We start from the raw sequence: 13,528 nt of genomic DNA, 5'->3' as shown, positions 1-13,528 counted from the left end.
AATATAACTTGCATCCAGAAACACTGATTTAATAAACCATAGCAGAAACGTCAATCAATCAATCAATCAATCAATCAATCAATCAATCAATCAATCAATCAATCAATCAATCAATCAATCAATCAATCAATCAATCAATCAATCAATCAATCAATCAATCAATCAATCAATCAATCAATCAATCAATCAATCAATCAATCAATCAATCAATCAATCAATCAATCAATCAATCAATCAATCAATCAATCAATCAATCAATCAATCAATCAATCAATCAATCAATCAATCAATCAATCAATCAATCAATCAATCAATCAATCAGCCGAACAGCCATTCAACTAATAAGCCAATCAGCCTATCAGCCAATCAATTAGTCAGTCAAACAATCAGTGGATTCCCTAATCAGTGTAATCTGTCAATCGGCATGGATAATCTTTTTGTTTAAAATTTTGTGAAATTTGACACTTTGAGAATTCCAACAGGGATTTCGACATTTCCAAGAAGAGAGCAAATTGAAGGGTACCGAACTTTCTAACGAAGTTTCTAACATCAGAACTGCTGTAAAAGATAAGCTGTGCGTGATATTTTCGTCTGCCTAGCCCAAAAAGTCATATGACTTCATAACTTTGGGCAAGGCTTACCTGAACTTATTTATTCAGTGAAAATGATAAATATATGGCAGTCGAGCAGTTGCAACCAAAATGCAAGGACATACCTGTAAATGTTGTGTTGTAACAGTATAATCCTATATCGTGGTAATGGGTGCAGGAAGTATTTCTCCAGTTTCCACGAAGGCATTGTGAGATGTTAGTTTCGTTTCCTAAGCATTGTACGTTGTCCATCCATACTGGCCCACTTCCTGTTCCAGATCTGGATCGGGGAACCTTATTCCCATTTCTAATTTAAAAATAAAAAACACACAAATGCGCCCCCTACTCCATAATCTTGAAACAGGCGACACAGAAGATGATGAAAAAGAAATCAATTATACCTGCAAATCCCAAATTTTTTGCGACTATATTAGAACAGAAGAAATAGTTGACTTTCACAAAATATCAGCCGTGATACGTTTAATATCGGTAATAAAATAGCTAACATGTATAAAGCGTGTGCAGTTTGATCATTTTCAACTTTGAGAATCATTTGAGCACTATAAATAAGGTAGGTGGGAATCTGATATTTACCTCAAACCAGTCACTTCAACCATTCTAATGCTAGTAAATTGAAATTTTCTGTATGTAACAATACAGAACAGTTTTATTAACAGAATTTTTTTTTATAATTTTAAAGTTTACCCTTGAATGAAGGCTAAACTTTATAATTTAAATGTACCAGAAAAGAGAGGTAACAATTAATGTATCAATACAAATTTAAATAAAAATCAAAGTTTGAGTAAAGTTTACAAACGAGGCTCAAAGTAAATGAGCGCGCCTTCAAAATTTGGTCCGCGGCACCTTATATATTACTGATGCTCTCGCTTTCATTTAGACGATATAACGTATAGATTACAAATCACTTCCCTCAAGCATGTTATTACGTACCTGTAATTCCAAATTAAATATTAAAAAAAAAGAAATATCACTCGTCTGTAGAAGACAACATGGTACGTTGTTTCCACCTAGGTGTACTTCAATGTGGCTGGAAAATTCCCGACATGGCGTTAGACAGTAATCAAATCGAATGTTTAAAATAATTGGGGGAAAGAAAGTAAAACGCTTCATGAAAAGTAAAATGCATACCTGTAGCCCAGACTACGACAGATTACAGGAGCAGAGACGAAAGCCCTCTTCGCACACCGCGCCCCAGAGTCCACCATTGAATATTTCCAGGCGCCCGGTGAGATAGTTTGGGCTCCGATGGCCGTCAACCAGTCTGGTCAATAGCTCCTCTGAAAAGGGAACGGCTTGATAGAAGGCACAACTTCAGACCACAGACTCCGTAGGATTCGTGTCAATATTCTAGAGGTTTAGAGTTTACACAGTCCATATTTTTCTCTTTTTTGTTCTGGGGATTTAGGAATAAGGGAACATTATTTCGTTCAGATGGCACAATTTCTTGCTTGGAAGAAATAATATCTCTAATGGACAGGTCTATTATACGCTGGAAATATTGATCACACTAGCCCCCTTTCTGTCTGCTGTTTTAAGAATGTAGTAAATACGTTCAATGTCAATACAGCATTTTGAGTAATTCTTGACCAGTGACGTCCAGTTAACATCACTGCATTTTTTACCTAATTGTGCGTAAGCCATGATGCTAGGTGATTTGTAATTTTCTACTATTTAGGTATTTAAATCAACAGTTAAAATAAAACCCCGACTAAAAGAAATTTATTTATTTATTTATTTACTTATTTATTTATTTATTTATTTATCTATCTATCTATCTGATTGGTATTTTACGCCGTACTCAAGAATATTTCACTTATACGACGGCGGCCAGTATTATGGTGGGTGGAAACCGGGCAGAGCACGGGCGATACCCACGACCATCTGCAGGTTGCTGGGAGAGACCCTCTCACGTACAGTCGAAGAGGAAGACGTAGGCAAATTAACAAAAGCCTAATCATTTGCCAGCTATCACACTGTCGTGGCTACTCTACTTTTTTATGCTGTACGTCTTAATCATATTACTACCCATGGTATGATAGACATGTAATTGGAATTTAATAACCCCTACGTTTCTTCACCAACAGTTGACAGCGACTCACCATCGGCTACCTCCGTGGCTCAGTCGGTTAGCGCGCTAGCGCAGCGTACTGACCCAAGAGCCTCTCACCAATGCCGTCGCTGTGAGTTCAAGTCCAGCTCACACTGGCTTCCTCTCCGGCCGTAGGTGGCAAGGTCTTCTAGCAACCTGCGAATAACCCACGACCATAATGCTGGCCACCGTCGTATAAGTGAAATATTCTTCAGTTTGGCGTAAAACACCAATCAAGTAAATACATAAATCAAAACACCACCATAGGACTGTGTTTCTCTCCTGCCAGCCTGCCACGATGACAGCATATTGATAGTCCTGTCGTACTGGAAAATCACGACAGAGATCGACCATGGCGTCACATCCAGTCACAATAACCTTATGTTAGCATTCCAGTCACGCACAATGGCCCAGGAGCCTCTCACTAATGCGGTCCTTGTGAGTTCAAAATCAGCTCATATTATCTTCCTCTCAGGTCGTTTGATAGGTCTGTCAGCAGCTACTCTCTGTCCGGCTTCTTCAGGCCATTGACGGCTCTATAGTAGGAGAGCATAAACTACACTTGGAAAGACAGGGATCGCATTGGTGATTGGCTACTGCTTCAATGTGCAGTGCCAGCACGCTAACTGCTATACCATAGAGGCCCCTCTTCGATAACTCAAATAAAAGTACAAGTGGAAAACCTCAATCTGAAAACACTTTTGTCTTCCAGCTTCCTCAATATATTTCATTCAGTCCACTCTTTCTGTGTGACGATCTATACACGTCAGTAAATGTGGGCTCCAATACACTTTCTGCTGTCTTCTGTTGGGGTTAACTTCATGTAGTATGTTTTCACACAATCTAATTAACTGTGAGTGATTGAACTTTGTGCGGCAGCAATGGAAGATGGATGCGGCCATGTTCTGTCCTACATCTTTCTCCAAAACAGGAACGGCGATATCTAAACGACAGTGCGAGATTTAGTCGAGATTAGGTCGAGATTAGGTCGAGATTAGGGCAACAACGCGAGATTCAGTCGAGATTCCCACAAGACTCAAACGACATTCGTTCCATATTCCAGTCCAACAGCATTTCATTGAATGGTGCAACTTTTAAACATGTATGTCATGGGGAATTCCCCAGGTAGACATATGACGGAGAATCACGCCCATATTGTTAGCGGCGTATCGAGCAAAATATGACAAGATACATGTGGGCCACTGATATCATGGCCGTAAAAATACAGATAATTAAATGCAGGTGTCTGCAGATTATTAAAGACTCACCCTGGGGGTTTGGGTTAAAACAGACCAAACTCACGTCCTCGTTGTGACGGCAGTTGTGAATTCCCCACCCCCAAGTTGAGCACTCTGATATAACAGTCTCGTTCCCAGAACAACGAACTTCGTTCAACCAAATCTGTCTAGTCCCTTGTCCAAAATACGCATTCGGCAATTCGACTCCTTCGCTGCAAACAATGTAATGGGAAAAAAAACATTATTTTCCCTTTCAACCATATGTACATGTATGTTTTGATTGACGTAACTTCGTGCTTTCAGTATCTGTAACATGCCACATCACATGGCTTCGCTACCAAGAACGTCCTGAAAAATATTTGTGGTCCAGCAGATCTGTCTCCACGCCACTTTCTAAATAATTGAGGTTATATTATTTGTGTCTTCATGGTTGATGTAGGTTGGGATCACAATAAAGAACTTGAAACATATTCGTAACATTGGAAACTATGGTGGTCCTTTATGCCACAATGTCACCAGCGCGTCTCACACATATGGCAGGCATGCACATGGAACTCGCTCCTGCGAGTGAAGATCTGGCCATCATGCATATAAAGGTACATGTACGGGGAAAGATCATATTTTACTTGTGAAATGTCCGTGGTTTTCTTTTCTTAACACCCGAAATTCTTCCCAGTCGCAAGTACTGCAGTGTCAAAAACTTTTTAAAAACAAATACTTAACATAAATAAGAAGTCATAATTGAGTAACAGGGCGGTTTATCGGCTCCATTATCGTCCTGCATAGTCAACTACATCTGCTTGAAGATCAGTGGTGAATTTTCGGTTTTGGCATAGTATGGATTCCCAGTTTTATCGTTAGAATTTTTTTCGAAATTCCGACTTAATTTTCCAAGAAACTGTATTTATTAATTTATTTATTTATTTATTTATTTATTTGATTGGTGTTTTACGTCGCACTCAAGAATATTCCACGTATACGACGGAGGCCAGAATTATGGTGTGAGGAAACCGGGCATGGTACGGAAAAACCTTCGACCATCCGCAGGTTGCTCGCAGACCTCCTCATGTACGGCCGGAGAGGAAGCCAGAATGAGCTGGACTTTAACTCACTGCGACCGCATCAAGAAACTGTAGAATAAATGTACATATATGTGTGTCTGTATGCTTTGGGTGGTACGTGGTATCACGACGGGGAGCCATTAGGTATGTGTACATATTCTGTTGCTTCCTGCAGCAGAGCCACACGGTCAAAGTGCTGCTGCTACTGAAGCATCATGTTGAAGACACCAGACATATGGAAACCCACGAGGATCCTCCGGCTGCTTGTAGATATTGCCACTTTTTGCGACAGGGAAGAAAGACAGCATGCGCTGGACTTAAACTCACAGCGACCACATTTTTCAGAGGCTCCTGGGTCATTGCGCCAATAAAAATGCCATCTTAGGACCTTAAACATATTGCAGAAAAATGCCAATAAATACCGGAAGGTAAATGAAACAAAACTCAGTTTTGTATCATCACATGATACATGCATTTATATGTACTTCATTCACACACAAAATACACATAAGTATTTTCTAACAGAGCATTGAGGGTTCTTTCCTTTTTGATCTATGATTTATTATTTGATATATTTTTGTTAATGTTATTTTTATAAGTTTATGTAAATATGCACGTGTTTAAAAATACCTGTATCCAGTAATGCGACAAAGAGTCTTTGCCGTCACTGCGTTCACACGATCATCACACACTGATCCCCAGGTACCGATGTAGAAGACCTCCAAACGTCCAGTAACACCAGACGAAGTTTCCTCGCCATTAACAAGTATAAGAGGATAAGATTCTGAAAATTACAGTTTAGGTCAATAGAACAGTATCTGTGCGTCGAAACAAACATTCGTATACCAGTCGTCAACTAAAAAACTATATAAAATAGGCAACTACAATGAATTTCGAATGACGCTGGGTATGTTCTAGGCGATGAGTGAAATTAGTATTCAGAGTATATAAGTTGTCGATAATAAAGTATATAAAAGGTATTTCAAAATAGATTTGATTAAAACTTCAGGTCTTACAAGTTACAACATTTCCAGTTTTCGCCAGTTCATAGTATATCCAAGCGTTCCTTAGGTGCATTTCTTTAATTATTTGATTGCTGTTTAACGCGATATCGCTTTATTTATTTTATTGATGTTTTACGCTGAACTCAAGAAAATTTCACTTTTAAGACGCCATCCAGCATTACGGTGATAAGAAAACTTGCAGAGCCCGGGGGAAACACACGGCCATCTGCAGGTTGCTGCCAGACCTCCCCACGTACGGCCGTAGAGGAAGCCAGCATGAGTTGGACTTGAACTCACAGCGACCGCATTGGTACGCCAAATCGAAGTACCTGGTGTAAAGCACCGAGCGTAAGCAATTCACCGATGAATTTTCAGCATGTGCTGTGGAAAGTTTCCATGGACATGTACATCTTCCCTTTATTATACACACCTTCCCATAGATATACACACTTTCGCACAGATATATACAATTTCTCAGAGATATACACACTTTCCAATAGCTATTCACACCTTTCCATAGATATACACATCCTTCACACACACATACACAACTTTCAATACATTCACACACTTGCGCACAGATATACACCTTCCCATAGATATACACACATTCCTATAACTACACACAGCTTCCCATAGATATACACGCCTTCCCATAGATATGCACATCTTCCCATAGCCATGCACACTTTCCCATAGACATGTACATTTTCCCATTAATATACACACTTTCCCATAGATATACAAACTTTCGCACAGGTATACACACTTTCTCAGAGATATACACTTTTCAATAGCTATTCACACCTTTAAATAGATATACTCATCTTTGCACAGATATACACACCTTTTCAGAGATATACACACCTTCCAATAACTATTTACACCTTCCCATAAATATACAAACTTTCGCACAGATATAAACGCCTTCACACACATACACAACTTCCCATAGATATACACACTTGCGCACAGATATACACCTTCCCATAGATATACACACATTCCCATAACTACACACATCTTCCAGTAGATATACACGCCTTCCCATAGATATGCACATCTTCCCATAGCTATGCACACTTTCCCGTAGATATGTACACCTTCCCATACATATGCACACCTTCCCATACATATGCACACCTTCCCATAAAATGCACATCTTCCCATAAAATGCACACCGTCCCATAGATATGTACAACTTCCCTTAGATATGTCCACCTTCCTGTAGATATGCCCTCCATCTCATACATATGCACACCTTCCCATAAAATGCACATCTTCCCATAAAACGCACACCTTCCCATAGATATGTACACCTTCCCATAGATATGCACACCGTCCCATAGATAAGATCGTAATCCGCTAATTGCCGTCACAGTCCAACACGCAACACAATATTGCTTGGAACATGTATTCGGCTTGTGGGAATGAACTATTTTACCTAGAGTGGCTGAGTGGCAAAGTGTGCTGGCCTTTTCCTCCCACCACATTATTGGCCAGGGTCGTATAAGTGAAATGTTATTGCCTACGGTATAAAACACCAATCAAATCAAAAAATAAATGTGTCAAATTAATAAAATGGTTTCACATTGACTATCACATGTACTATAGATCATGGGAAAACAAATATTAACTTAAATCGTATCAAGTTTAACTGGGTTTCAGTCGAAAAACTGCTCCTCTTCCAAGCTATCAACACCATGTTGACTTTACCTGTTCTAATCCACCAGTTAAGCGTATATGGCAATTTCTGATGAAATACAATCTGAGCTGGAATTTCAGTATAAACGCGGTAATCGTATGTTACCACGCAACAATGGTCAGTTTGGCTTTGAACTAAGTCAACATTGGACTGGGAATGGTATCTCATTCAAAATCACAAATCGTTTGAGGCAAAAATGTCCGGAAAATTCCGAAATGTATGGAACGGTCCGATAATTAATTTTGACCTGTAATTTGTCATAGTGAATTAATACACCGAGATGGGATTTAATATGGTAAACTGGCGTTTAAAAAAAGCGCAAAAGAGTGATTCGTGACGGATAGATGGATTGACGGACTGATGGACTGATGAACTAATGGGCTGATGGACAGACGGATTAATGGACTGACGGATTGACGGACTGATGGACTGATGGACTGACGGACTGATGGACTGACGGATTGACGGATTAATAGACTGACGGTCTGACAGACTGACGGATTGACGGACTGACGGATTGACGGACTGATGGTCTTCTGGACTGAATGGCAGTCTGGCGGACTGGTAGACCCATAGACTGACGGACTCCTGAACTGGCAGACTGACGGATTGACGGACTGATGGACTGATGAACTAATGGGCTGATGGACAGACGGATTAATGGACTGACGGATTGACGGATTGACGGACTGATGGACTGACGGATTGACGGATTAATAAACTGACGGACTGACAGACTGACGGATTGACGGACTGACGGATTGACGGACTGATGGTCTTATGGACTGAATGGCGGTCTGGTGGACTCCTGAACTGGCAGACTGACGGATTGACGGACTGATGGACTGATGGACGGACTGACGGACAGATGGACTGATGGACTAACGGATTGACGGACTGATGCACTGATGGACAGACGGGCTGATGGACTGACGGATTGACGGATTGATTGACTGACGGATTGACCGACTGACGGATTGACGGACTGATAGTCTCATGGACTGAATGGCTGTTTGGCGGAATGGTAGACTGATAGACTGTTGGACTGAACTGACAGACTGATGGATTGAAGGACTGATGGACTGATTGATTGGCGGACTGTCAGACTGATGTACTGATGAACTGACAATTGACCGACCGATAGTCTGATAGTCTGATGGACTGACAGACTAACCTGCCGGGAGTAAACCTATAGTCTCCACCGGGAACGTTGAGGGAGCGTTGAGTCAGATGTTTCAACTCTGTAGCCCTACCTGTAGTATCGTTTGAACAGACCAAACCGAGATCATCATCGTGCTGACATACGTTTTCCACCCAAGGACGGTGTGAACACTGGGATATGCGAGTCTCGTTCCCTGAGCACGCCACATCGTCCAACCAGATTACCCCAGTACCCGCCCCAAACCCAGCATTGTTAACCGGATATCCACGGCTGTATTAAACCCGCGGAATTTGGAACAAATATGAATAGGCCTAACTGAAGACTAGGGCATGTTACAGAGGAAACAGTTTCGTAAACAGTGTACTAAGGCAACAAGAGTGAGGGTGTCCACAAACCAAAATACATGTATAAAGGTTGAAAATATGCCAGAATCAAAAATGACTTTTGTTTTGCTTCTGCATTGTTAGCATAGAATACTTAAACCCATCGAATGACAATGAACACTTAAACTCGTCGTTTACTAAACAGGATTCCTGAAATACATATGTATACAACACACCTGTAACCGAAAATGGGGCAAAGTGTATTGGCACTGAGTGTGTAGAATTTATCGTCGCAAGCGGTTCCCCATATGCCGAAGGCGGAAACTTCCAGTCGTCCGCTTAGAGTGGTTGCTGTCGTTGATCCATTTGCAAGCCTGATTTTTTCTGCAACTAGAGTTTTAGTTACATGTGAACTGCAGGCCATGCATGACTGAGGAGTTCAGATTATCTGTTGCAACTTTCTCTGTGCATTGCTCAAGGAAGGGTCAGTGGTTGTGCGGCAAAGTTACTCTGAGTACAGGACTGTTATCGTAACTGTCTCTAGATATTTGTCTGTCAATCACTACGTCATGGGCAACCTCATCATACTCTACTTGATGACCCAGCAGCCTCTCACCAATGCGGTCGCTCTGAGTTCCTTTGAGTTCTGCCGGAAAGGAAGTCCATCTTACGCTGGGTTCCTTTCCGGCAGTACACTGTCACCGTAATGCTGGCCACTGTCGTATAAGTGAAATTTCTTGAGTAAAAACACCAATCAAATAAATATATAAATTCCGGACCTGATGATAAGTGCCCAGACAGTCCTTAAAGCGATTGTGCGGCTATGTACGATCACAATAGTGCCACCACTCGATAAGGTTAACATTTAGAGGAGCTTGATTAATTTTAGCATTATTACAAATGCCATGGCGGCTTCCCCTGACCAGTGTAATAAGAATTCCTGTGGAGTATTTAACATATATCCCCTCCTGTACCAGCGGAGGACATTTGAACTATAATACACAAGTGGAGCAGCTCCAAAACTCCACGACTCAATATTTTGACACCTTATTTTGTCATTATCATGAAAACTAAATTTCACGGTGAGTGAGTGAGTGAGTGAGTGCTTGGGGTTTAACGTCGCACTTACAACTATGGACACAGGGCAGATTTCCACTTTTCTTTTATCTAGTGCTGCTTCACTGAGAGGGCTTACCGAAGGCAAGTAAACCACACCACCCGAGCCATTTTACTGATACGGGTAACCAGTCTTGACACTATTCCCTAAATGTTGAACGCTACGCGAGGAAATTACAACTTCTTCTTTATAAGTCCTAGGTGTGACCCAGGATTGACCTTGGATCTACCGCTCACGACACGGACGCTCTACCAACAGTGCTACCGTAATTTCATGGAGAACATTACCGATATATATGCACAGGTTTAGAGACAAAGCCATAAAATGCGGTCTAAGTGTTAAATCACCGTAAGATATATATGTAGATAAAGGAGAATAAAACAGGGAGATTACATAACAGATAGCCATTATGTACACAATAGCCTATTATGACCTTAAAGCCGTGGGTAATAGGTGAATGTTACAGACATACACAGGTATGGTATAAAAAACTGTGGAATCATACTAAATCAGCTTAGAATGTAAAAACGGGAAACTACAACAGCATTGGTGTTGTAAAAGTCAACATTTTCTGAATCTTCAATGCTTTTAAGGCCATCATGAAGAGCCGGCTTACATCTGTAAATAGGCAATGCTTCCTTGTGAATCATTTGTTTATACTTTATAGGCTTACCTGTTGTATCGTTAGTGCACACCAAACCAAGGTCTTGGCCATGCCTACATTTATTATTTCCCCAAGGAGCATGTGAACACTGAGATATGCGAGTTTCGTTCCCTGAACAAACCACACCGTCCAACAAAATAAACCCAGTACCTTCTCCAAATCCTGCTCGAGTGACCGGATAGCCATGGCTGTAGCAAACCAGCAGAATTCAGAAGGAAAAAATTGGTTGAGTTAATCTGACACACATTCTATAAAACTGCGTAAAGGAGCGTAGTATTTACAGGATAGCGAATATTCTCCTCGCAAAAACATCTATTTTATTCATTTTCAAAATGAACCCTTAAAACCATCGTTTAACAGTTAAGATTCCCCGCTCCTTGCATGTACACAGCATACCTGTAGCCAAGAATGCGGCAAAGAGTATTGGCTGTGCGTTTGTTGGAGTTGTTGTCACAAACTGTCCCCCATACACCGAAGTAGAAAACCTCCAAACGTCCGCTTTGACTGGTTGCTGTTTTTTGTCCACCTACGAGGCTGATTCCTTCTGAAAGTAAAGGTTTAGCTAATTGCAGTTGTATGAGTACAATATAACGCCGTTCAGAGCTTAAGGCTTTAGTGTTCGTTAATGTATAGATTGGGGTCACATTTAAGCATTTCAGGACGGTACATCTGTACTTTTGAAAACCTCGTTCCTGAAACTGAAGTTTTAGCAGCATGAGAACCGCGGTTTGTGACTGAAAAGCTAAACGTTCCATGTTCTGCACTTTCCTCTGTAATGTTCAACGAAAGATCTGTGGTTAAGCAACTAAGGTATGCCATCAGACAGCTGTTGTCAATTTTTGATAGGCGACAATGTTATCGTTTAATGTTGTAACACATTCCGAAACACTCAGCGGCCAAAACGCTTTGGTGCATACTTGATCAGCCTGTGAAAAAGCAGCAAATAAAATCTTGACCTCTTGGCCGTCAAAATCTAAACCTTTCTATACCAGCAGATGGGAAGGGTGCGTAACAACACAACCTCATCGACACCTGTCTCCTTGTGTCCTCTCACCCAGATTTGTCCGCTTTCGACATTAAAGTTACACGAGCGCATTGATTTCCCTTACTATTCACGTAGTAAATTTGTAGAGTTCAACCTCAAAAATGTGTATGCCCTAAAGTTCGCCTGGTGCAATGCCACACCACCACATGCAGCTTGCAGTTTGCTCTACAACATCTCAAAAAATCGACCCAGCATTAGCACCTTTAATGAGCTGTGATTACTGGTAGTTAAGTCATCGCATTCTGTTACATGTACCTTAGTATTCTACAGGGTGACAGGAAGTAACACTGGCAAAACGTTTTCAGTTCTATCCAAAACACACACAATTCTATACAAATACGATTTATTTTAACTAGTTACAAACTAGCAGTGCCGAAATTTAGAGTTCATCAAGAAAGCAAAATGTTTGTATGGCAAGATTACCCAATCAGTGCTCCTTCACACTTCCCTTTGGAGGCAAATCTTGAATCAAGTCGCCTGAATTGCGCATGTGTAACCTTAAAACTCGCACATGCCCAAAGGTTAGACATTTTCCTTTATTTCAATACCATGCATGAACCCTTTCATCCAAAAAGACAGACTGGCAGAAAAAAAGACCTTTCAACAATAATTACACAGAGTTCAATTCCGAAACACGGAAGCGCCACTGGGGTACTGGTTCTCTGTGATCATCAGCGAATCAAGGCCCTTTGATAGCGAACAACTGACGACCATGTCTGCAAATTGTTTTCTTGGCATTAAGCATCAACTGCAGCAAATAACTCACTCAAGCTAGAAAAACATTCCCTCCACGCCCAGTAACACCCGATCTGTGACTTTCTATGACCACAAACTGCGATTCGTTGTGATCTATTGATCGTGGTCAATCGCTGCCTGTTCGCGAGAGTCCTTTATAAACTAATCGTCAACTTCTACCGGACTCATGATATTCACGGTGGTTATGTGATAACATGAAATCAAATGTGAAGAATCAAATGGGATTCTTGAAGATTGATTGCCGAACTCGTGTGTACATGTAGCTCGTGCGACAAAGCACGCCGATTTAGATTAGGTAGACTTCGTGTAGCCAATTGCATAGCTTTTGAAATGTATCTCTGTCCTAGTTTTGAAGCTTTAAAGTCAATGCGTCCTTCATACTGATTGCGTTTCTGTGCCAGTTCCCATGACGAATGGTATCTCAGCGCTCTATTCTGGGGCATATATCTGTTATAATTAGCATATGATGTGAATAAATGAAATGAGGTTACACGTAATTACACCTAGGAGGAGCAGGACAACGTATTAGTACATGCCAAAGCATGTTTTTTTTGGATTCCTAATAATTAAAATATATAATAAAAATGGATTTTTTGTATGATAGAGATGAACAATACAAATCTACCAGTTAAACATCTGCTTGTCTTACCTGTTGCATCGTTTGAACATAATAAACCGAGGTCTTCGTGATGCCCACGGTTATTTTCTCCCCAAGGAGGATGAGAACACTGGGGTATGCGAGTCTCGTTCCCT

General features: G+C 40.9%; 1 protein-coding gene across 1 annotated transcript in view; it reads right to left on the bottom strand.

Annotated features, from left to right (window-relative positions):
• Positions 1-1,751: 1,751 nt before the first annotated feature.
• Positions 1,752-13,528, bottom strand: part of LOC135462518 (deleted in malignant brain tumors 1 protein-like) — a 12,331-nt gene continuing 554 nt past the window's right edge. Inside the window, 7 exon segments of the mRNA XM_064739743.1 lie at positions 1,752-1,888; positions 3,969-4,150; positions 8,883-9,140; positions 9,430-9,583; positions 10,984-11,162; positions 11,371-11,518; positions 13,425-13,528. The exon segment at positions 13,425-13,528 is cut by the window's right edge and continues 6 nt beyond it. Coding sequence (XP_064595813.1) covers positions 1,752-1,888; positions 3,969-4,150; positions 8,883-9,140; positions 9,430-9,583; positions 10,984-11,162; positions 11,371-11,518; positions 13,425-13,528 — 1,162 coding nt within the window.

This window comes from Liolophura sinensis, chromosome 2 (assembly GCF_032854445.1).
Source record: "Liolophura sinensis isolate JHLJ2023 chromosome 2, CUHK_Ljap_v2, whole genome shotgun sequence".
Lineage (NCBI taxonomy): Eukaryota > Metazoa > Mollusca > Polyplacophora > Chitonida > Chitonidae > Liolophura > Liolophura sinensis.
This window is presented reverse-complemented; position numbering and strand designations above follow the sequence as displayed.